Below are 24,667 nucleotides of genomic sequence, written 5' to 3' on the forward strand. Positions count from 1 at the left end.
TAGAGAAATTTATGAAATGGAAATAATAACGTATTGCCTTAGACTCCAGATGAATATTTTTGAAGCAAGATGGAACCCAATTCTAAGAATTATGCATAACTCACTTTAAATATACAACACTGATTTAGTAAACAGCCACATTGTATACACAATAAGTATATGAGACATCTCCCACCCCCCTTTTTTAATAAATTACTTTAATTTATATTAGTTTTTTTTTTACCTTCAACACCATATATATTATTTTAAAATAACACTGCACAAATGTCTTTCCCTTTTTCTTTTTCTCCCTTATCTTTTCAGTATCCATCTGTATTCGTATTGACTATTTCTGATCTATCTTTGATTTTGAGTTACATTCTAATAAAAAAAGTAAAAAATAAAATAAAAGAAAGAAAGAAAGAAAAATACTGAACATTTTTTAATCTAAGAGGAGGAAGAAAATATAAATATTTGAGTACTGGTAATTTTACACTGCTACTGATTAAAGTTTAGTTTATCAATACTATTAAATGATTGAAATTGTATGATATTCCATTTTCTTCTAATTGCAAAATAAGATATTTAGAAAAATGTTAAACGCTTGTAGCTATTGACTTTCATAGTACAAAAGAAAAATTGTATGAAAGTCAATTATTACAAATTTCCAAGATTTTCTAAATAACTTCTTCAGAAAAACTCAACTCAAATAGGTTTATGACAGAATTACCAAATATGGGTGAACTATTCCCTGAATAACATCAAATATTTCTCAGGCTGTCAACACTGCATGTGACAAAGCATTCATAACAAATCATTTATCTTAGTGTCAACATGACATGAATATTAACAGTAACCGCTTTACTTTAATTTTTCTTATCATTAATATAGATTATTTGTAGCACAACCTTATCTTTGGTTTCAGTTCTTACGAATTATTTTAAAAGGTTCTTAAACTGGTGCTGCTGCCCATCATTTCAGTGTGGAAAAGTTTTTATCAAAATCAGCGTCAAGGGAGGGTCCAGCTGTAATGCCCGACCAGAACATGATCAATGCTGTACAGCGGGGCTCAGTCCTGTCGAGTTTAGTTCCAGTCCTGCTTCAACACACCTGCCTGTAATTCTGAAGCATGAGCCTGAAGACCTTGATTAGCAAGTTCAGGTGTTTGATTAGAGTAGGAACTAAACTCTGCAGGACGGTTCTCCAGGAGCTCCGCTGATGAGTCTGTGTATAATGAGCTGATGAAAGCTGGCACTCACATTGAAAGTAGAGCTCCTCGTCCCCTTCCTGATCTGCCTTACTGTAGCCGCAGTGTCTATAAAGGGAACAAAAAAAAGCAACTCATTAATGTCCTGCGGCGAGCAGACAGATGATTTCAACATAACACGGCTAAAGAGGGCAATTCAGCTCCACTCAACCTGGAGAAATGCTGCAAAAGTCTGAATGTTTTTCTTGAAACGGAATAGAAATGCCATGAATTCCTGTTCCGTTCTGTTCGATTGTTGATTAATTCATTAGATGTTAAAGCGCTCATGTTTGTTTTGGCAGGTTTTCTTTTCAAATGGATTAAGTGAAAAGGATTATGAAGAATATTTTATCTGGAAATTATCTTGATTGTTTGAAATAACTCCATAATGAATTGAACTGAGCAAAAAAGCATTTAAGGCATTCATTGTTTTAATGGACATGCAAGAGAGGGATCTCTGTGTGTGTGTGTGTGTGTGTGTGTTTGTGTGTGTGCGTGCGTGCATGCGTTTGTGTGTGTATGTGTGTGTGAAGGATTCATAAAAGGTAGATTAACATGGCGAACAATTTAAAATGCACATTAGATCAAAATGATGAAAATTACTGTTGTAACTGAAAATGTTATAGGGCAAAAATACTTCAAAATACAAGCTTAAATAGAATAAAAAATGTATATAAAATTAAGCAAAATAGAAAAGAGTTTATTGTTAAAATATCTAAATAAAATAAATAAATAAATTACTGTACAAAAACAAATCTAAAAATAAAATAATAATAGATAAGCTTACAAAAATACTAAACAACTTGAAGTGTCATAATTATTTCTGCACTGTGATGCAGATGCGGACAATTTGCTATCAGTTCAGTAATAGATCATAAACGGTAACTACATTCTGACTTCATTTATCTCATTTGCGTTATGTCACTGTAGAATACTGTGCGAGGGAGGTAAGCATGAGTAATTAAAACACTCCAACTACTTAAAAACGCAGAAACTCTGCACAATTCACTACGTGTGTGTTTGCTGGACAGTCATTCACTGACACTGAAGTTACAGCAGAAGCCGCTATTTCACTATGAAAGAAAATGAAAGTAAACTCCATTTCTCTCTCTCACTGTAGCCCTATGACCTGCTGGTGTGACATTTCCTCTTCTCTTGGCTGTTACAGCATTACTTCGGGATAGTGTGTGTGTCTGCGGAGTGAGTTTTCTCCACCATGTCTATCATGAATCAGCTGCCGCTTATCAGTGTCACTCATCGGTGAACAGCGCCAGACCGTTAGAGCCAATCGCAGCCCTTTCTGTTGAGCATGTACATTTGTTTGTATAAATGCTCATGTTGTTCTGTGCATGTATTTGAGTTTTTAAAGGTACAGTTCACAATTGTATTCATACATTTTTCTTGTGCTGTGAAGTAAAATCTAAAATTGTATAAGGAAAGCATCGTCAATGCACCGTGATGCACCGAGATATCAAATTGAACCGAATCGATGGCATGATAATCGTAACTGAACCATGAGACAAGTGTAGGTTCACACCTCTATAAACAACCTACTGAAAATGAATAATGTGGGTAAAACATTACCTGAACATGTTCATGAAATAAAAGTAATAACATGTAACATTTTATAAAATTAAATAAAAAAAAAAACTAAAGTACAAAAACAGAGGTAAATAATAAATCTAAAACTTATATATATATATATATATATATATATATATATATATATATATATATATATATATATATATATATATATATATATATATATATGAAAACTGCAAATTGAAGTTAAGGATTAAGCACTAAACTTGAATGATTTTTCCCTCCAATATATTCTAGATTAATTATTTAGACAAACATTTTCTATATTTGCATTGCCAAATTATATCTCTGAATAGGTCATATGCAGAAGTATGCAGAAGGACTTTTAATTTTTCAGTAACCTGGGTCAAGCGCTTCCAGTGAACTGTATGCCATTACAAAATCACTGTGTTTATGGTCCGTTTTCTTTAAAAATCAACAATCTCCACTGCCTGATTGATGTATATAATATAAAGTGGGTCTAAGAATGTAAAAGAAGCACTGCATTAATTTACATTTTCCCACATTATGTCTTTAAAATACGAAAATTTATTTTACCCGAGTATATTCAATGGAGCTTCTGCACAAACCTGCAGATCCTGACTGGCACGTGCGTGTAAAGGGTTTTTTATCTTCTATCGTTTTAGGGTTGAACAACTAAGCGAATGCTAAAGTCTATTAACTGATTATATTTTAATTCCATTACAACACCGATGCTGTGAAATGAAATGTGTAAAATTGAAAATAGTCACATTAACTGTCAGGGTTCTGCCACTTTGGTCTTGTAAATTCTTGTTTTGGTGGCAGAGCTCTGACACTACTCCATGTCTGGTCCTGTTTCTGTCTCTGTGTGCGCGCGCGCCGTCGTGGGTGAACGCAGAGTGTGCGCGCTGCCACTTGATGTGGCCGCGCACGCTCTGCGTCCCTCAGACGTGCGCGCTCTTGTACTAGTGTTTGTGTTTGTTCTGTCAGCAGCGCGCTGCTTTATTCTCGGCGCCTCCGTCTAGTTGGTTTCAGTTTTGGTTGGCGCTGAGATGAAGCATGTGCGTTGCTTATGTGTGAGCGCACGGTAAGGTGTTTATCTATCGTGTGCTCGTGTCTTGCGTCTCTTGTCAAAGCACGTGGCTTGGTGTTTACATTGTGGTCACGTGCTTTTGTCGTGTGCTTCAGTGTTGTGTTTGTTGTCATGAACATGCGGTTAATGAGTTCTCTCATTGGCTGCATGTTCTTGTTGTTATGTGAGCGCATGGCTTGTATTGTCTCTCTCTGTGTCATGCGCTCTCCCGTCTATTGTCTTGTCCCACCCTCCTTGTTAACCCATTATTAGTTAATTGTGTTCACCTGTTTGTGTGTTAATTTTCTACAGTTTATATACCCCTCACTTTTGCTGTCCTGTGCCAGTTCGTCATCACATTTCGTCGTTTGAAGTCTAGTCCTGTTGTGTTTCCAGTCCTCATCCTTGCCAGTCTGCCCAGTCCTGTTTGTATGTGAATGTATTTGTTTTGTTAATGTTTTCCCCCTCGGGGTAGTTTATTTTGCATTTTATTTTATTTTTATTATTTAATAAAATCCCATTTCCCTGCATTTGAGTCCTCGCTCCTTTTTCCCCATTTCCTATCACCAATCCTGACAGTACGAACTGGCCAAAAAGAGGACTCAGCGGAAATGGGACTATTTCTGCGCCCAGCTTGCTCCCAGCAAGAAGGACCCATTGACCAACCCCCAGCCAGAGGACTGTCTCACAGGCAGAACCATCGCCCCTTTGGCATCTACGCCGAAGATCTTCTCGAGGCAGTCCGGGGGCTTGGGTTCAGTGAGACCACCCTCATCCACATCTTTCTGGCTGGATTGGATGAGCCATTCGATTGGGAGGAGCTGGGTGATATCGGGACATGGACATATTGGGAGGTGGTGGACTATTCCTGTCTGAGGATGGAGAGGGAGATCCTGGAGGGGGAATGGACCCCTCTCACCGCCACTACCAGCACCATCTCCTGGTCCATGTCCAGCCCCCAAGGGTTAACCCGCACCCAAAAGCGGAGGCGGAAGAGAAAGGCCTCTTCTGCGAGGGTTGCTCCAGCCCCTGAGCGCCCTCCAGTGTCGGCTCCAGCCCCTGAGCGCCCTCCAGTGTCGGCTCCAGCCCCTGAGCGCCCTCCAGTGTCGGCTCCAGCCCCTGAGCGCCCTCCAGTGTCGGCTCCAGCCCCTGAGCGCCCTCCAGTGTCGGCTCCAGCCCCTGAGCGCCCTCCAGTGTCGGCTCCAGCCCCTGAGCGCCCTCCAGTGTCGGCTCCAGCCCCTGAGCGCCCTCCAGTGTCGGCTCCAGCCCCTGAGCGCCCTCCAGTGTCGGCTCCAGCCCCTGAGCGCCCTCCAGTGTCGGCTCCAGCCCCTGAGCGCCCTCCAGTGTCGGCTCCAGCCCCTGAGCGCCCTCCAGTGCCGGCTCCAGCCCCTGAGCGCCCTCCAGTGCCGGCTCCAGCCCCTGAGCGCCCCTCAGTGCCGGTCCCAGTCCGGCTCCTTGCCCTGCCGGCACCACCCAGACGTCTTGCCCTGCCGGCACCACCCAGACGTCTTGCCCTGCCGGCACCACCCAGACGTCTTGCCCTGCCGGCACCACCCAGACGTCTTGCCCTGCCGGCACCACCCAGACGTCTTGCCCTGCCGGCACCAACCAGACGTTTAGCCCAGCCGGTCCCAGTCCGGCTCCTTGCCCTGCCGGCACCACCCAGACATCTTGCCCTGCCGGCACCACCCAGACGTCTTGCCCTGCCGGCACCACCCAGACGTCTTGCCCTGCCGGCACCACCCAGACGTCTTGCCCTGCCGGCACCAACCAGACGTTTAGCCCAGCCGGCCCCAGCCCGGCTCCTTGCCCTGCCGGCACCTACCAGACGTTTAGCCCTGCCGGCCCCAGCCCGGCTCCTTGCCCTGCCGGCACCGCCCAGACGTCTTGCCCAGCCGGCCCCGGCCCGGCTCCTTGCCCTGCCGGCACCGCCCAGACGTCTTGCCCTGCCGGCACCGCCCAGACGTCTTGCCCTGCCGGCACCGCCCAGACGTCTTGCCCTGCCGGCACCACCCAGACGTCTTGCCCTGCCGGCACCACCCAGACGTCTTGCCCTGCCGGCACCACCCAGACGTCTTGCCCTGCCGGTCCCAGCCCGGCTCCTTTCCCTGTCGGCACCTACCAGACGTCTAGCCCTGCCGGCCCCAGCCCGGCTCCTTGCCCTGCCGGCCCCAACCAGACGTCTTGCCCTGCCGGCCCCAGCCCGGCTCCTTGCCCTGCCGGCACCACCCAGACGTCTTTCCCAGCCGGCCCCAGCCCGGCTCCCTGCCCTGCCGGCACCTACCAGACGTCTAGCCCTGCCGGTCCCAGCCCGGCTCCTTGCCCTGCCGGCCCCCCACAGACCTCTGGTCTTGTTTCCCCTCATAGACCCTCCCTGGGTCGTCCCTCCTGCTCCTCCCTGGTGTTCCTTTCCTCCACCCTGGACGGACCCTCCGGCTCCACCCTGGTTCCCTGCTGGGTCTCCCGACCCGCTGGACCCACCCTGGACAGTTCCTCCGGTCCCACCCTGGACTGATCCTCCCTTGTCTTGCCCTCCCATCCCTCCCTTGTTTGTCGTTTTGGGTCTGGCTTGGCTTCCCTCCCTCCCCCCCTTCATGTCGTCTTGCCTGTTCACTTCCCTGTCTTGTGTCTGTTGATGTTGCCTGTTTTGTTGTCTTGTAGTGTTTCTTGTCTGTCTTGTACCTTGTTGGATGTTCCCTTTAGGGACGCCAGGTGGCGTCCCTTTTGGGGGGGGCTAGTGTCAGGGTTCTGCCACTTTGGTCTTGTAAATTCTTGTTTTGGTGGCAGAGCTCTGACACTACTCCATGTCTGGTCCTGTTTCTGTCTCTGTGTGCGCGCGCGCCGTCGTGGGTGAACGCAGAGTGTGCGCGCTGCCACTTGATGTGGCCGCGCACGCTCTGCGTCCCTCAGACGTGCGCGCTCTTGTACTAGTGTTTGTGTTTGTTCTGTCAGCAGCGCGCTGCTTTATTCTCGGCGCCTCCGTCTAGTTGGTTTCAGTTTTGGTTGGCGCTGAGATGAAGCATGTGCGTTGCTTATGTGTGAGCGCACGGTAAGGTGTTTATCTATCGTGTGCTCGTGTCTTGCGTCTCTTGTCAAAGCACGTGGCTTGGTGTTTACATTGTGGTCACGTGCTTTTGTCGTGTGCTTCAGTGTTGTGTTTGTTGTCATGAACATGCGGTTAATGAGTTCTCTCATTGGCTGCATGTTCTTGTTGTTATGTGAGCGCATGGCTTGTATTGTCTCTCTCTGTGTCATGCGCTCTCCCGTCTATTGTCTTGTCCCACCCTCCTTGTTAACCCATTATTAGTTAATTGTGTTCACCTGTTTGTGTGTTAATTTTCTACAGTTTATATACCCCTCACTTTTGCTGTCCTGTGCCAGTTCGTCATCACATTTCGTCGTTTGAAGTCTAGTCCTGTTGTGTTTCCAGTCCTCATCCTTGCCAGTCTGCCCAGTCCTGTTTGTATGTGAATGTATTTGTTTTGTTAATGTTTTCCCCCTCGGGGTAGTTTATTTTGCATTTTATTTTATTTTTATTATTTAATAAAATCCCATTTCCCTGCATTTGAGTCCTCGCTCCTTTTTCCCCATTTCCTATCACCAATCCTGACATTAACCTCACCGGATGTTTATCAGTATGAGAAGAAACACTAGCTGTGCATATATCCTACAGCTTAAATGAAAATGATCCTGCAATCTAAAATAAACAAACAAGTAAATTCTCTTCAATTTCCGGAAAATCATCTTACAATTTGACAACAGTTCATCTGACCAAAAGCATTCGGTATTGATGGACATGCAGGAGAGCAAACATGTGTTTTGGGAAGCACTCGTTTAAGGCAAACACTCCAAGAACAAGACAAACATCATGAGTGAAGTGTTTGAATGAAACAAAAATATAACACTGGTGTTCTTGGACAAACAGGTAGAGACTGGCAGTAGTGAAAGCCAACAGCATGAGCATGATGGTGGTTGGGATCAAGTGGACGAGGGGTGTGATTCCACAGCTATGGTGGCCTTTGAGGGACAGAAAGGCAAACTGAGAGAGCGAACGAGACTCACAGTAGCGGAGAGTCAATGGGGGCCGCGAGAGCGTACCTTCTCCCTATGATGAAGCCGAACACCATGAAGACCAGAATGATGGTACCAGCTACTGCCACCACCGCAATGATGATCACTGGATTCTGCTCACTCGAGATCACTGTGGCTGCAGGTAAAACAAAGGGACAGAAAATGAGATGCCAGATGGAGTTTTAAAAAGGTTGTCATAGTAAAATATGTCACTTATATCGGTTTGCAATGTATTCCTCATACAGTATAGTTATTTACCCTATACTCACATTAATATTAGTGTTTCTGTCATCTACTGTAACATATGAAGTCACAAAACTGACTAAATCCTTCTTTATTACATTTACTTGGATATAATTAATCAAACATTGTCAGTACTGTTTTCTTTTTTTTAAATGCAATAATACAAACAATGTCAAAACTTAAAAGTCACTAAAAATAAATGAATTAAATAAAGTATTATTTTGTTAGCTACTTAATACATTGGTGGCAAAACATAGGTTACAATATATGGTAACATTTTATTTTGATGGTCTATTTGAGTCTTAGTAGACTCAAATAGACCATCTTAATGTTAAAACCTCTCTTTCAACAGACATTTAACTGACTATTAGGAACTTTGCAAGTACATGTCAACTTACACTAACCCTAACCCCAACCAAACAGTCTACTTATAATCTAATGACAATTAGTTGGCATGTAAATACAATGTAATTTAAATTCAACAAACTGAACATCAAAATAAAGTGTGACCCAATACTTTAATATGTGTCTCATGATAAAATGAATACAGTTGCAACTGTTCGTTGTTATTTAAATGTTAATTCGAATTCATTAAAAATAATATGATAAAACAAACAATAATATATAAAAACTCTAATAAAAACAATAAACAAAATACTAATGACAAAATATAAGTGAATACAATTAAGTTGTATTACACTTTTTTGATCCAGTTTTATGTGGTAATATTATAATATTGTGATAGAATTTTTTAATAGAATTATGCTGAAAATAATTAATGATTAATAATGGCTTTTTGAAATTAGCTAGAATTTTAATACAGGTCGATCCCTGTAATACTGGTCCATTTGGCAAAAGAAGACATCAGGATAGTGTGAAGCAAAGCATGGCATGGTTGTAACCCCCTTTTCGTCCTCTTTCTTCAGCAGGGAGGGGCTGGCTCTATTTTAGGGTCTCGCTGAGTGCACGCTTCTACTGTTTCTGAAAGTGGGCTTAATAGTCCCAGATGGTAATACAGTGGCCTGCATTTGAAACAATGACACATTCAGGTTGGATCGCTTCTCGTTAGGTTTGTTTCTCCGAATTCAAAAAAATACTGCTCTCATTGACGAACTGCAGACAAAACTGAAACAGAACATCTTATCGGAAATACACAATGTCTCAGGTGCAGTCTGGGTCAAAAGACTTAATCTGGAAGAAACTGGACCTTGCCTTTAGAGCAAGACACTAAAGGTGAATAGAAAAACATAATAATGATAATAATTTTAAAAATGAACTAATATTTGTTACCATAACTTCCCAGCTAAAAGATTAATTTGAATGTACTGTGTACATTTTTGAATCACAAGATTTCTAAAATGTTATCTTTAAATAAGCAAATAAGACATTATTTAATTAAATATGCACTCATTTGCATAATGTGTATTTTTACATCTTATTTTGACAGAATGGATATAAAATATCTCATTTTATCACACCATAACAGTTTTTTTAATTAAGTTATTTTATACCTTTTTTTATTTACTTTTTAAACATATTTTTTCTACATATTTTGTAGAATAAAATGTTACATATAAACAAATCCCTTTAAAAAAAACAGTATGTAGTTAAATGTGTAAATGAGATGTATGTAGTGAAGATTTATTAAAAATGTGGAGACCCGGAAGAGATATGATGATGGAGTGGGAGGGAAAAAAATGGGTGGGAGAAAAAAAAGACTGATAAGTAAATATATATATTTTTTTAAGTTTTCGCAATTCCTCGCAAAGATATATACCAAGATATTTGCGTTGACAAACACTTCTTGTTCACATCATAAATGTCAAACCCTCCAATTTTTGCCGGGATTCTCCTGTATTTTACCATTCTGTCTCGCTATCACCTTAATTTAAAATATTTTCTCATAGTTTAAATCTTGAAAGCACGTTGAAATTAATATAAAAATGTCTGCATTCACTTTCTTTTCATTAAAGCTGTGTGTCAGTCATCACCTTTCCAATACAAGCTCTGAATCAGTGAATGCATGTACTGTATAAGTGCTGACTGACGGACGTGCTTTGTGTGATAAACTTTTACCTTTTTAGTTTGACTTTTTATTATTATTTTAATAGTCCTTTCTACTGCTACAATTTTACATTTTCAGAAGTTTCTCTTGTCTTCTATGTTTTTATATTTTTAGTTTTTAATCTGTCTTATGTACAGCACTTTGGTCAGTGTTGTGACTGTTTTTAAATGCGCTCTATAAATGAATTGAACTTGAACTTGATAAACTGATCCCAGATCAGCGTCTGTACACACCATTTAAAGTGACACCTCTGTTATCAAACAAGTGAAGAGCAGCAAATGAATCTCTCATTTCATTTTGTTTTTTGTTAACAGAGGTGTCACTTAAGGAATGGACAGATCTATAATGAAAGCATTGGATTACTTTAGTATCTGTTTGTGCTCATTTAAGAGAAAATTAGTTGTGTTTAAAATTAAACACGCAGGATGGACATGTTTGCATTTTTTTAAAGTGTATTCATCTGCTTAAACATACACAAATCCAAAAGTTTCCTGAACTTTCCTCTTTAGCTCCTCTTTTAGATGGCATGTGCTGATCTGGGATCAGTTTTTCATACAGAGCTCATCCGTCAGTCAGCACTTATACAGTTCATACATTCATTGATTCAAAGGTTGCATAGGAAGGGTGTTGAACAAGAAGTGTCAAACAACAGTTTTGTTAGCAAATGCTAATATCTTTGCGAGGGAAGCAAAAACTTAAATAAAATAGAATCATTTAGCCATCAGTCTTTTTTCTCTATCACCCATTTTTTTCTCCCACTCAATTTTTTTCTTCCCCCTGTTTTTTCCCCCAACAACATGCAATGCATCGCATCAACGGAAAAACTACAACAAACATTTATTTTCCTATCACTCTTTTTATCTTCCACTCATTTTTTTTCTCCCACTCAGTTTTTTTTCTTCCACCTGTTTTTTCCCCACAATTACATCCCTTCCGAATCTCTGTAAAAACAACATGTGAAACTGAGAAACTGACTTTAAAAAATTGGATTGCATTTTAAACATAGAGACAGAAATAAAAATAAATAAATAAAACACTTAAAACTGTATTTTTTTTTCTTTTATATTGGACTGAAATAAACCTGCAGTGTCTCTGCGTAAGTGTAATCAGACAGATCATAATGCAAATCCTTGAAACAGAAATAGATATTTTTAAAAAATAGCTTTCCTACATACTCTTTTGCTCACCAGATCCAGTGGATTCCTCTTTAGTGGTGACCTCCAGTCTGGGCCCGAAGATGCCATATCCGGCAGCGGTGAAAGCTCGGATCTGAAAGACGTACGCCGTGCTGGGCTTTAGATTATTGACTGTGGCTGAAGTGGACTTTGACTTCACGGTGGAGTAAATGCGATCCTTCTGGTCCTTCAGGTTCAAAAGAAGAAAACAAAATCACAATCTTGTCACACGCTATCAAAAGCACAAATTGTACAAATTCTTTACAGAGAGAGGGGTGGATACGCTCAAGTGTTTGGCACTGAATACTGGAGCATTTGGCCCTTTTCACACGCAAAGAGTTCAAGCAGATGCAATATCACAGTATTTCATCCGTAGCCTGGTAACCAGAAGCAAGCTGTTTGAGAGGAGCCGGTGCTTCATTTATGATTGGAATGTCAAAGAGAGCTTGAGGAAACAAACACATGGACGCCTACTGAGGGGAGACTTTGGCTCTGTCCCAATTTGCATGCTATGCATTCTGTATAGTAGGTGAGATATAAGTTGGTGTGTCACAGTCTGTTGAAAACGGCATGCAGTAGATGTCTGAGGGTGATTTATTTTTAGTTTTTGGGTAATATTGCAAAAAATTTTGAGAAAAAAAAAAAGTGTTATATAATGAACGTAAGCATTTATATAACACAGATAAATAACATTGTCGGTTAAGGTAAAAATGTGTAAAAAAAAATCAGGTAAAGAGTGCTAAATGCAAAATGTAAGTCTTACATGTAAACACAACAGCTATCACACTGAGCTATAAAACTTAAAGAGATACTGTAGTTAACCCAAAAAAGACAATTTAATACTCAATACTCAATATTTACTACCTCAAGGAGTAATAAAGCTTTATGAGTTTCTTTTTTCTGTTACTGTTTTAGTTTGGGAAGGTAAATTCTGAGAAAGTGCCTCTGACGGTGAGGGACAGAAGGACACCGATATACAGTAGCTTTGAAAAGCCTTTTGCAGAAATCTTGTTTTGCATGCTATCACTTGACTTTCCCTTGGCTTGTTTTTTTTCAGGTTACTACGTAAATAATTTTCCATGTTTATATATAGAAAACAAATATTGAACAACACTTTTTTTTATACTTCATGATGTATGACTTTTAATTTTTTTTATTTTTTTTATCATAATGCTTTCTAGATGGAGCATAGTAAACCTCAACATGTCTTCTTTCCAATGATACCTGATTTTTGTTCGTAGCTCACTGGGGTCAAGAACTGTTACTATTCAAAGTTAGATTATAACTATACAGTAAGTGAGTGCTGGCTAACACACAATATATATATATATATATATATATATATATATATATATATATATATATATATATATATATATATATATATATATATATATATATATATTGAAGAAGGCTGAAAACATGCAACATTGGCATCCTTATTATAAGAAACAAATACCAGGGAAGTCAATAGCTATGTTCCTATATTTCCTCAATAGATATTAGGCCCTATTTACACTAATATGTTTTAGTTTTAAAACGGCATTTTAGAATGAAAATGATCTGCGTCCACACTGGTGTTTCACCTAGCGTTTCTGAACAGATCTCCGTCCACACTACACTGCTGATAACACACATCATGTGCCCACACAGACTCTGGCATACGCTGTAGCTTATGCACGTGTCTGAGCTCCAGGCAGTCAGCGGGTGCTCTGCAGGCATTTTCCCAGATGAGAGCAGTGCAGGTCGGACAGTTCACCAATGATATTCCACTGGATTTCATCTCACTATAAACGTGATATTTAGTTCATCTTGTCTCTATCTAATGACTCCTTGGTCTTTTGAATCTATTACTTGTTCTCAGGCAACGTGTTTTGGTTGAGCACAAAGATAAGTTAATATATTCATTTATGTAACCGCGTACACTGATTCTGCTTATTTGACTGACTGTTTGGCTATATTGTATAAACTTATTGTACATTATACCTTTATAATGGCCATTATAGATTATTGAAACAAGCAGTTCCTTATATCACATGTTCATTTTATTGTAAAGATGTGAGCAGAGTGATGTGAATGTTATAAAGTTATAAAGTACACAGTACCCTTTGAAGATTTACATGACATGTCCTCAGGAGTTTGTTTTCAATATCAGACTTCCGAAGTCTGATCTTAAAGAAAGGATGCAAGACTGAACTTTGTGTAGGCTACTTAATATTGAGAAAAAGTCCCAATCAGTTGGCAAATGCTGCAGCCTTGCTCCGTTTTCAGATGTTTCTGTTTTCCCCCATCCACAATGAAATGGAGCAGCAGCATTTTAAACCAAAATGGCCTCTTTAGTGTTTCCAAAACAATTAGTTTTTGGCGCTTGAAAACTCTGGGGTAGTGTGGACAAAAGACATAGCCGTAGCAAAACTTATGAGTTTTAACACTAAAACAAATTAGTGTAAACAAGGCCTTATTTTGAGAAGAATGCACAGAAAGCACTTACTGCTTATTTTATAGATTGTATTGATTACAAAAACTGATTCGTTTGTTGTAATTATGAATATATAACAATAAAAATGGACCATTTACAGTTTCAAATCTGTGTTTATCTTATCAATATGAAATTAAGATTATTTTGAGGATCATCACATATATATGTGCATAAATATATCCTAGAGAGTTAACACAATAAAGAAACTCCAACAAGTAAAGGATGAGTAATTGAATCTAAAAAAGTCATTATATTCATTTTTTTATTAGTTTTCATTTCAAAACTGAAGTAACATCATTCCCTAATTTAATTAATTTCATTTGAACATTCAGAAAATTTAAAAATAGCTACTGCAATTCAAGCTTTTACTAAATACTACAGTTACCCGAGGACACTAAAACACTACTTCTACAACATATAAAAACAAAAGAATATGCTGCGCTACAGTGTTTTCCACTGATCTGTAAATTATCTCTCCTGGACTTCAGCAGCAAAAAAAAAAAAAAAAACGCAACTCTTAAATGGCATGACACAGGCTGTTAGCAGTGAAGTCAAGCTTGCGTCTAATTTTCAAACAGGACGGACCACAGCCAGAGAGCTCCCCTCAAGAGACTTTTCTGCTTTCGCACACACTGCTTAAGAGACTGAACCCAACAGGCCGAGCACGAGCGAACAAACGCGCTGGACATTTCTGCTCACGCCTGACTAGCTGACATATGAGTCTGAAGCCAGAAACTATGAAGCTGCGCTTTATAATGGATGGCGGGTAGGACTGAGCAGCAGAGAGAAAAAGAAATTAAGTATGTGTGTGTGGGTGTGGGTATGTATGGTTTTTTGGACTATGATTCTGATTAATGTTTTAGTGGCACCGTGTGCATGCCTGCAAGGGATTGTGGGTTGTTTTTCATCGAACAGATGCTCAGGTACAATCCGAGACATTACGTGCTGCTCTTGTGTGCGCATTTCTGAAGTGGTTGTAGACGTGAATAACTAAGTGTAACTAAGACGCTCTTGCGTATGTTTGTGAAGGACTTTGGTCTAATTAAAATCTTATGAGAGTCTCATTCATTATATCAATTAGAGGGGATGGATCCACTCAGGCCGGAGCATTTGACTGCGAGCGGCGTGCACAGAGAATGCAAATCATGAACAGAAATGATACATAAATATGAAGGATAGGAAAGGTTGAATGGGAATTGGGAAGCTGATAGACAGGTACTAACACACAGGCGTCGCCTGTGTCTGTCTCATTGTTTTTCTGAAATGCACACACACACATACACGCACATGGATATATTCATTAATAGCTCATGAAGAGGAGCAGGTGGCGTGTACTTACTTTCTCATAGTACTTGATCTCATATTCGGTGATGACGCCGTTGGGTTGATCGGGCTCCTGCCAGGAGAGCTGAACACTGTGCTGCTGAACTCGCTCCTTTATCACCTCGCTCACTTGAGACGGAGCTGAAAGAAACAGAGAAAGAATGATTTTGAGGTTTAGTAATTCAGAGCATATGCTAAAGTCAACCTTATTTTTGTAGCGCTTTCTACAATAGAGATTGGTTTAAAGCAGCTGCACTGTATTAAACAGGAAGGAAACAGAATCAGTGTGAACTTGGGAAATGAGGCAAATGCTAATTCTGCTATAATGCAGATGTGGCTGTGTTATCATTCAGCTCGAATTGGTTCAACATTGATTCAGTTTTGTTCAATACCGCAGTGTTCTTTAAAAAGCTATATTTATAAGGATAATAAATATTTAGAGCTCCGTATAATTGAGTACATCCCATTTTGAAAATTAATTTTTTTCGCCATTTCTCAGTGAATATAGGCAATGTGTTTTGGTGCATTTAAACAAAACAGATTTATTAAACAGATATATTTATTAAAATTATATTTTAGTCACCAAACAAATTTGGAAATTGAAAAGCTAAATATTGCCAAAATATTAATAAATTCAAGCTAAATATTGCCAAAAAAATTACAACCTACAGAATTTTAACTTTTTTTTTTTTTTGCTTCTCTTGATTTTTCCTCTTTTTAAATTTGTATTTAATATTTTTTTCCCTAACATATAAAATTAGGTGTACTAGTTTTTGGACTGTTATTGCAAGTTATTTTGTTAGATAAGCTCCAAATATAACTTCAGTACTGACTAATTTAATGTATATGCACAAATATAATATTGTACAGCTTCCTATTAAAAACATTGATTTATGTTTTTCATTATTATAGTATTCATTGATCTATGCAATGAACATTATTTATCAAAATTAGATAAAAAATAAAACTCTAAAGAACTGTAATAGCTAATAAAATGAACCATAGTAATGTCAATGTAAAGTGTCTTGCACGGAAAGTCAATTTATTGTTATTCACCATTATATAGGGGTGTCAAACTCCTGGAGGACCGCAGCTCTGCACAGTTTAGTTCCAAAATTAATTAAACACACCTAATCAAGCTAATTACTACTATTAATAACTAATTAAGTGCTTTAGGCTTGTTTAAAACATACAGTGTGTTTGAGCAGGGTTAGAAGTAGAATTCATAGAATTTTAAAAACAGTTCGTGAGAAGTACCCATATGACTTACTACTTCCAGGGACATTCTGAAGTGCACATTTGATGTATGCTACGATATCCTATGATGTACCGCAAGAGAATTCATGAATAGGAGTGAAGCAACACAACTGATGTGTGTGGGTCATGTGATGATGACACAAAGGTGGGTGTAGTACATCCCAGTTCCATTTATACTGGTCACAAGCATAGAGTATAGAATGTACTTTTCTAACGGCCGAGTAGTACATTTAACTTTAAATGCAGTACCTACTGCATGGTAGTAGGCGTTTTCGGACACAGCCTTACTGTTAACCAGATTACATATTTTAAGTGTAGCTTTTTTACAGTTAAAATCAGTGAACTACTTTTTTACAGCATTATTTTAAATAGTATTATTTCTGCCCTATTTTGTTATAAGAAGCCACAACTTTTCACATAAGGAAGTCTTCATTGACACAATAATGTGAATTTAGAGTAAAATTGCCATACTTAAACACTATTCTAAGCTAAATGCATTCATGTTTATTAATTCTGACACTTACTCTTCATGCAAAAGTGATTCACTGGATAAAATAAAGATGAATGGTACTGTCTGCTAACATTGGTTTTTTCCTCCCACCTTTCTATAAATGCCACAATATATCATGTTTTTTTTTTAAATAATTGTTTATCTTTACAATGTTTACTCTCTTGCATTTTTAACAAATCATCTTTTATATTTATAAACAGTACTTCTAATATGTTTCCATGAAAGGCATACTGACACAAACGCACCGTAATGTATTCATATACGCAGGACAAAAAAGCCTATTCCCTTGCCTTATTGCAAATTCAGTACCTGGTTGGCACAAATACACACAGACAGAATCGTGTGTCACTACTGCTGCTGCTCTGATGAATATTCACTTGGTGGCTGCTAAATGTTTACACCTCATAATGGAAATTTCAATTACTGAGCAAACAGCAGAAGACAGCCTTATCCCAGTCAGAGTAAAACTGCAACGTCTGGCTTATGAATGTCAATTAAGTCAAATTAATTCTGCCGACACATGCGGAAGCCCTTTTTAGAGAAATGTACCCTAACCCTGCTGCTGATTTTCCTGGCTTCTCATATATTCCTTCCTTTCCCGATCCATGTGCACTATTTTTTTTCCACCAGTGTACCATAATTGTCTTTAAATTACAAAGTTATTGAACACTTTGTGTGTCGGCTCGGTATACCATTTCCAAAAGCTGAGTGAATTTAAACCGAGAAGCTTGTGGGTAACCCAAATTAAATTCCTTGTTTTTAATAACCTCAGAAATAAGATCTGTTCGAATCTCAGAAGGTAACCTTCGGATAAGGACGTTCTGGAAGAAGTGCATGGAAATGTAGCGCTCATGCATGCGCCATTAATGAGCGTCCACTCTCAACGGACGTCTGTTAAAGTAAGAAAAGAGGGAATTCCCTCAAGTAGACAGGGAGGAAAAAGAGAATGAGGCTTCAAGAGGAATTTAACTGATCCGTTTGTGCAGCAAGAAAAGCGGCGACATCTCTGAATCGTGCTCAATGATCCGTCAAGGGCAAAGATCTGGGGTCACAACCAACTTTGACCTCATCACTGACCTTGTGGTAATGAGCAATTCAGGATTAAAACCACCTGGCACCATGCGTAGCAGTGCTGATCCAAAACCGCATGCAGTCAGATCGTGTTTTGACATATCTAGCGTAATCCAACTAAAACAATCTAATATCCCATCCAGATCTGACCAGTGAAGCTTTCTCTCTCTCACACACACATACACGCACAGGTTTGTTTTTGTGAACTGTGGGAACATTACATAGGCATAACTGATTTTATACTGTACAAACTATATATTGCCTTATATTAACCTCCTCAAAAAATAAAAAACAACAACATCAAAACAACTAATTCTGTATGATTTTTAAAAACAAAGCATGTGAAAAATTAGAAAAATGTGGACACCTTATCCTTGTAATATCTACATCATACCCATTAGGGCAGCATGATATTGGAAAAAAACATACATTACAATATTTACATTTTCTGCAATTTATATTGTGATTTTTCACAAGATAACAATTATTTTAGATTGATAAATCAATACAAATTTATAAGTAGGATAAATCAATAAAGCACAGCAAATATAGAAAAGGAGTCTAACAGTATACAGATACAGAAATAAAATAATCAAACAATAAAGCGGTATATTCTTCATCATGCAAATAATTAAATATGATTAATCTTTGTTAAAGCTACAAACATGATAATTCCTTGTGTTCAAATGCTTTAAAATCACTTAAAATGTTTACACAGGCCCTAAAAACACAAGCAACTGATAAGCTTTCACTTTATTAATGCTTAAACGACTCTAAAATTGTAATGTTTTAACTATAATCTTGACTCCACGTTGCAAATCCTGCAATGTGACTGTTGCATGTACACACATTGTGATATATTGATGTGATATATTGTGCAGCCCTAATATCCATATTGTTATACAAATATGTGTCCTTATGTCACAAAAAACATGCAAACACACACACACACACACACACACACACACACACACACACACACACACACTGCAAAACATGATTTTCTTACTTAGAGTTGTTGGCTCATTTTTAGTCCAAATATCTAAAAAATGTTAAATCATGCATCAATTTGGGAAAAAAAAATTTGTAAAATTGAAATATATGTATTATTGCATTGTCAAAATATTGCTTTGATTTCAGAAATAATAAGAAAAAATTATCAAATTTTTCCTTTAAACAAGCAGAGTAATCTGCCAATGTGACAGATAAAATAATCTTATTTAAAACCAAAAAACAAGATTATTTTACTTGTGTGTTTTAAAGAGAACCCTACTGCATTTTGAATGATTATTTAAAAAATATGAATATAAATAATTATAATAAAATAAATATAGACATTTATTTATATATTAATTAATAATTTTTTTTACTTGTCTAAAAAAAATGCTTTTTGGTTAACGAATGTTCAGATATTTGGACTAGGAACAAAACAAAAACATTTCAGCAGTGCACACATACAGCACACTGTGATCCAGCCTACATGATCATTTACAACAGCAGCCAAAATTCCTGGTTCTCCTTAAGTGGCAATTGAGTCAGAACCACTAGCTTCCATTTAACACCACAGCAATCATACTGATGCATTTAGAGACGTTAAATACTCAGTGTTTTAAACTCCCTCAGTTGGAAACTGGGCTGATGAAAAGGCTTGGGTGATTTCAGCAGTAGTCAAAGCAGTCCGATCGCTTTAGAATCTGTGTTTGTTTTTCGCCTCTGTCCACATATATTGTATGCAGAGAGTGTCAATTACCCATGAGGAGTGGGGCGACGCAGGCAGGACACCAGCAATTTAAAGAGCACACTTGTACACCCCAGAACCAGATGTACTGGAGTAATTGGATCTTTTGCCCCTTTCCACTGACTGCTCCTTCTGTTGAGTTTCCTATGAGGTGCTTGACTGTCTCTCGCTGTAATAGCCTCGGCTCTTTTAACCTGATCTGGGAAATAAAAGTTGTGACTGTTCCTCTGGACTTACTTCTCCCACATGAAGTGTTTTCTTGTTATTTTTGTGTATCTTTTTTTTCATCCAGCACACCCTCTGACTTCTGAATCTAGTTACACTTATACAAACACACGTACACTGCTCTCGGGATCTCCGAGGCACATTTCCATTGACAAGTCAATCTGTTAGTCACTTGGATTTACTTGTAAAAGCACTAAACTTTGGCCCTAAGGTAACAGATAAAGTTGGAGTTCTGACAAGCCTTGGTGGCCACTTGTTAACAATAAAGCTAAAAATATAGTACCTGTGACTTCAAACATGTCAGCGCTAGTGTAGAAGTGTACACTTATATTTGTAAAGAAAATAGATCCTGTGGAAGCAAACATTAAATAAACAAGTTATTTTTAATGATTAATAATAAAAAATAGCTATGTATAATTATTCTAAGCAATAAAATATGTAATAAAATGTTTAAATTAATAAATAAATTAATTGAATGTATTTATGTATGTATCATATGTATTTATTTTTTGTTTTAAACTTCTAAACAATTTGAATGTAAAGCTTTTATCAAAATGTGTTAGATCTGAGACAGTCAGATTGTATAGTAAAGTAGTTTAGTTTTTAAACTTCTCAGTCCGCTATCCCCAAAATAACAATTCCAGTGACTCACAACCCCCACATTCCTCGGAAGTGCTTGTAAATATACAAATGTTGCACACACAATAATAGGCCTATATAAACATGAGCATATTCACAACACAAGAGAAGTATAACAGTCTAACAACCATAGGTTGACATATATTTATATATATAATTTATTTATTTGTTAAATTTAATATTTACTTTATTTAATGAGACTGGTGGGCACAATGTTTTCAGCACAAGTCTATGTATTTAATTTTGAGGACTGCCACTCAGAAATCATCTGCAATGTTTAGTTGAGGCCTGTATTATTTTTTTATGTATTTGATTGACATAAAAGTTTCAGAAATGTTTACCTGGTGCTATAAAATCAATCTGATGCAGCTGACGCTATTGCTAAACTCACCAATCCTATGAAAAAAATGAAAGAGTGATGGCTTTTTAGTTGCATGTTGTTGCTTTTTTTATGCAAGTAGTAAGTACTATTTTTATGTTTTGAAATCACCAAGCAACCCCCTATCATTGTTCCACAACCTCCACTTTTACCCTGATTTAATACCACTGATTTAGAGAGCTGAACTGATTATGACTGACTGATAATCTTATTTTATCTATCTATCAATATATTATATATTTTAATGAAGAAAGTGTGTGTGTATGCTTAACATTTTGTAATAAAAGTGTAATCAACAGAAAGTACAAGTGCAAAAAAGCACACTGAATGAACTACTGAATGAAGTTAGACACACGTACATGCACATTCAGCAAATATAAAATACCTGGGCTCTATCCTTGAAAATGTATTTTTGTTGAAAAAGAAAATGAGAAGAAAAGATTGGAATCATGATCTACAATAAGAATTTATGTCTATGAACAACTTTCCAAATGTTCTTCTGCAGTATGTGCAAAACATGTGATATATCCACAGAAGTTAACATATTGAAGTTAATTTATAAAAGCTAATGACTGGTATACACTACCTGACTAAAGTCTTGTTGTCGATCCCAGTTGTAAGAGCAACAAATAATAACTTGACTTTTAGTCGATAATGAGGAAAAGTGTCAGAAGGTAGTTTTTTCACATGAATCATCTGTTGAACTTCCCAATCATCACAAATACTGCAGAAAACCTATTGAACCCGCATGGATCCAAGATTCTCACAGAAATAAGTCAAGTTTGATGAAGGAAAAATCCTGGTTTGGAGTTACATTCAGTATGTGGGCGTGAGAGAGACATTCAGAGCGTCTAGCAACATCAACAGCCTGAGTTATCAAGACATTTGTGCTGTCCATTACATTACAAACCACAGGAGAGGCCAAATTCTTCAGCAGCATAGCGCTCCTTCTCATACATCCACATCCAAGTTCCTGAAACTTTGATGTGCTCCAGCCTAGTCACCAGATATGAACATTATTGAGCATGTTTATGGTAAGAATAAGAATAAGGCATTGAATATGAATCCAAAGAATTTTGATGAACTCTGGGAGTCTTGCAAGAACACTTTCTCTGCCATTTCATATGACTTCATTAAAAAGTTATTTGAGTCATTGCAGAGATGTATGGATGTTGTCCTCCAAGCTCATAAGAGTCATACACAATATGAATTATTTTTCTAAATCTAGAGGCCTTTGCCTTTCATTTAAGCCACTTCTGATGCCAAATGATCAACTAGAAGTCAAGTTATTATTTGTTGTTCCTAAAACTTAAATAGACGACAACACTTTTGTCAGATAGGGTACATTTTACCAGATGAAATATGACTGATGTGAAGCAATCACATCAATTATTTTTGGTCATGGCTTCTAAGTGACATCATGCTCTGAGAAAGTTCAAAAAAGACTTGTCGCAAGCAAAAAAGCCCACAAAAATGGCCTGACAAAATCAATAATACAGAACTGCCATCTCACAGTTTGTTTGCTGCTACAACCTATGCCTTTCGACACATTGATAAATGTCAAATGGTGCCAAAAATTTTATTTCCCATTGCAAATTTTGCATATAAGTTGGCCTCTCATCTCTCTTTTTTTATAGACCAAATTTGTTAATGCTGTAGCCTTCAATTCAATATGACTTCATTCTACAGTCCACATACATGTCATATACTGTATATCCATGTCTAAGATTGCAAATGAAGGCTTCAAACACAAATATCTAAACACACTTCCAACTTTATTTTCATATTTGACATTATTCACAGCACATTTTTCATCAGAACTTCATCATACAGAGCAGCCTCTTATTTCAGCAGCACAGGACCGGCCGTGTCCCATCTCTCTGTAGAGAACCAGCCGAGTAATTGAGAATCGAGCGCGGTGACAACCCTCGTATCGACTAAAATCTGCGAGCTGCAAGAGAGACCCTGAGTTCAGTGTTAATATGGAGGAAATGTGTCCCTCACTGCCTCTCGGTGGCACCTTCCCTGTGGTATGTTTAACCACTGCCCTATAACAACCATTAATGACATGCTTACCTCAGAGCGACTCAACCCACTCCTACTTTTATCGCACGTAAGGGGCCAAACGCAGCAGAAAATCGTATAATTGTCCCGTCTGTCCTGAAGCGAGAGGGGGGGGACGTTTTGTGTGCAGCGACTGGGTGACATAAAAGCAGATATTAGTGACCTTCTCGAGCCTCCTAATGCAGAAGTTAATTCAAGCAGAAGCAAGCGTCTATCATGTTCTGCATTAGAATAAATTAGGAATGCATTATGCATGGATGTTTTCATATATACGCTCGGGCTCCTTTTCTCTCGGTGGCATTTCTGGAGTATCTAAAAGCGCAGAAGCACTAGAATGACATTATATAAGAAAAATCATTTTTTCTCTCTGTGCGTCGCCGGCGCAGTATTAACTTTGAAGTATTTTAATTATCCAGCCACTTAAGTCAAGGCTGACACTCTCACGTCCGCGACTTCTTTTCATCCACCTCAAAACTATTGAATAAATCTCTTATCGAGAGACGAGGCTCCAGAAACACGTTCTTAAGTGCTGCATTGCAGTTCCTGTTCTCTGACAGGAGCCACAAGACCGAAAGAATGGAGGTTTCACTTCAGCCAAGGGCAAAGGAATGTTCCTGAAAGCATGTTATAAACCTTATCATCCTGCCTCATGAATATTTATGAGGCGATGATAATGTTCGCCCAGTAGTTGTAACTGGTTTGCTTGAACAGCGGGGTGGACGCACGGTTTGTTTGATGGATTGTTGATACTACCAGCTTCTACTTAGATGACTGTGAGAAAGGGCTGTGCGTTTTTTTTTTTTTTTTACAGATATTGCAATTTTTGATTTGTAATTTAATTTGGTAGTCAAGCTTCAGCTCAATAGTATCTATGGTAACTTATTTCTGCAAAAATGCAGTAAGTGTTTCCTTATAAAAGGATCTGAAAAGATATTAACTTACTCCAAAATGTATTCAAATTTCCAGGTTGGAGGAAAGTCCTTACCCCAGGTGGAGGAGTTTAAGTATCTTGGGGTTTAGTCCATGAGTGAGGGAAGGATGGAACATGAGATTGACAGGCGGATTAGTGCAGCGGCAGCAGTAATGCGGTCGATGTACTGGTCTGTTATGGTAAAGCAGGAGCTGAGCCGACAGGCAAATCTCTCAATTTACCGGTTAATCAACGTTCTTACTCTCACCTATGGTCATGATATTTGGGTCATGACCGAAAGGACAAGGTTGCAGATACAGGTGGCCGAAATGAGTTTCCTTTGCACGGTGGTAGGGTGCATCCTTATGGATAGGGTGAGGAGCTCTGTCACCCAGGGGGAGCTCGGAGTAGAGCCACTGCTCCTCCACATCGAGAGAAGTCAGCTGAGCCGGCTTGGGCATCTGTTTCGAATGCCTCCCGAACGCCTTCCTAGGGAGGTGTTCCAGGCATGTCCCAAAGGAAGGAGGCTTTGGGAAAGACCCAGGACATGCTGAAGGGACTATGTCTCTCGGCTGGACTGGGAATGCCGGATCCCCCGGAAGAGCTGGAAGAAGTGTCTGGGGAGAAGGAAGGCTGGAGTTCTCTCCTAAGACT

The 24,667-nt window shown here is 38.6% G+C and overlaps 1 protein-coding gene across 10 annotated transcripts in view; it reads right to left on the reverse strand.

Moving 5' to 3' along the window:
- The window catches only part of epha7 (eph receptor A7), a 150,571-nt gene that overhangs the window by 24,011 nt on the left and 101,893 nt on the right, over positions 1-24,667 (reverse strand). For 2 of the 10 annotated variants that reach the window (XM_087297369.1, XM_087297366.1), the window contains exons 6-9: positions 15,236-15,360; positions 11,418-11,604; positions 7,962-8,070; positions 1,239-1,294 (exon numbers count right to left, since the gene is read on the reverse strand). In XM_087297369.1, coding sequence (XP_087153495.1) covers positions 1,239-1,294; positions 7,962-8,070; positions 11,418-11,604; positions 15,236-15,360 — 477 coding nt within the window. 10 annotated transcript variants of the gene reach the window in all.

Source organism: Danio rerio, chromosome 20, assembly GCF_052040795.2.
Source record: "Danio rerio strain M-AB ecotype USA chromosome 20, GRCz13ab, whole genome shotgun sequence".
NCBI classification, from domain to species: Eukaryota; Metazoa; Chordata; class Actinopteri; order Cypriniformes; family Danionidae; genus Danio; species Danio rerio.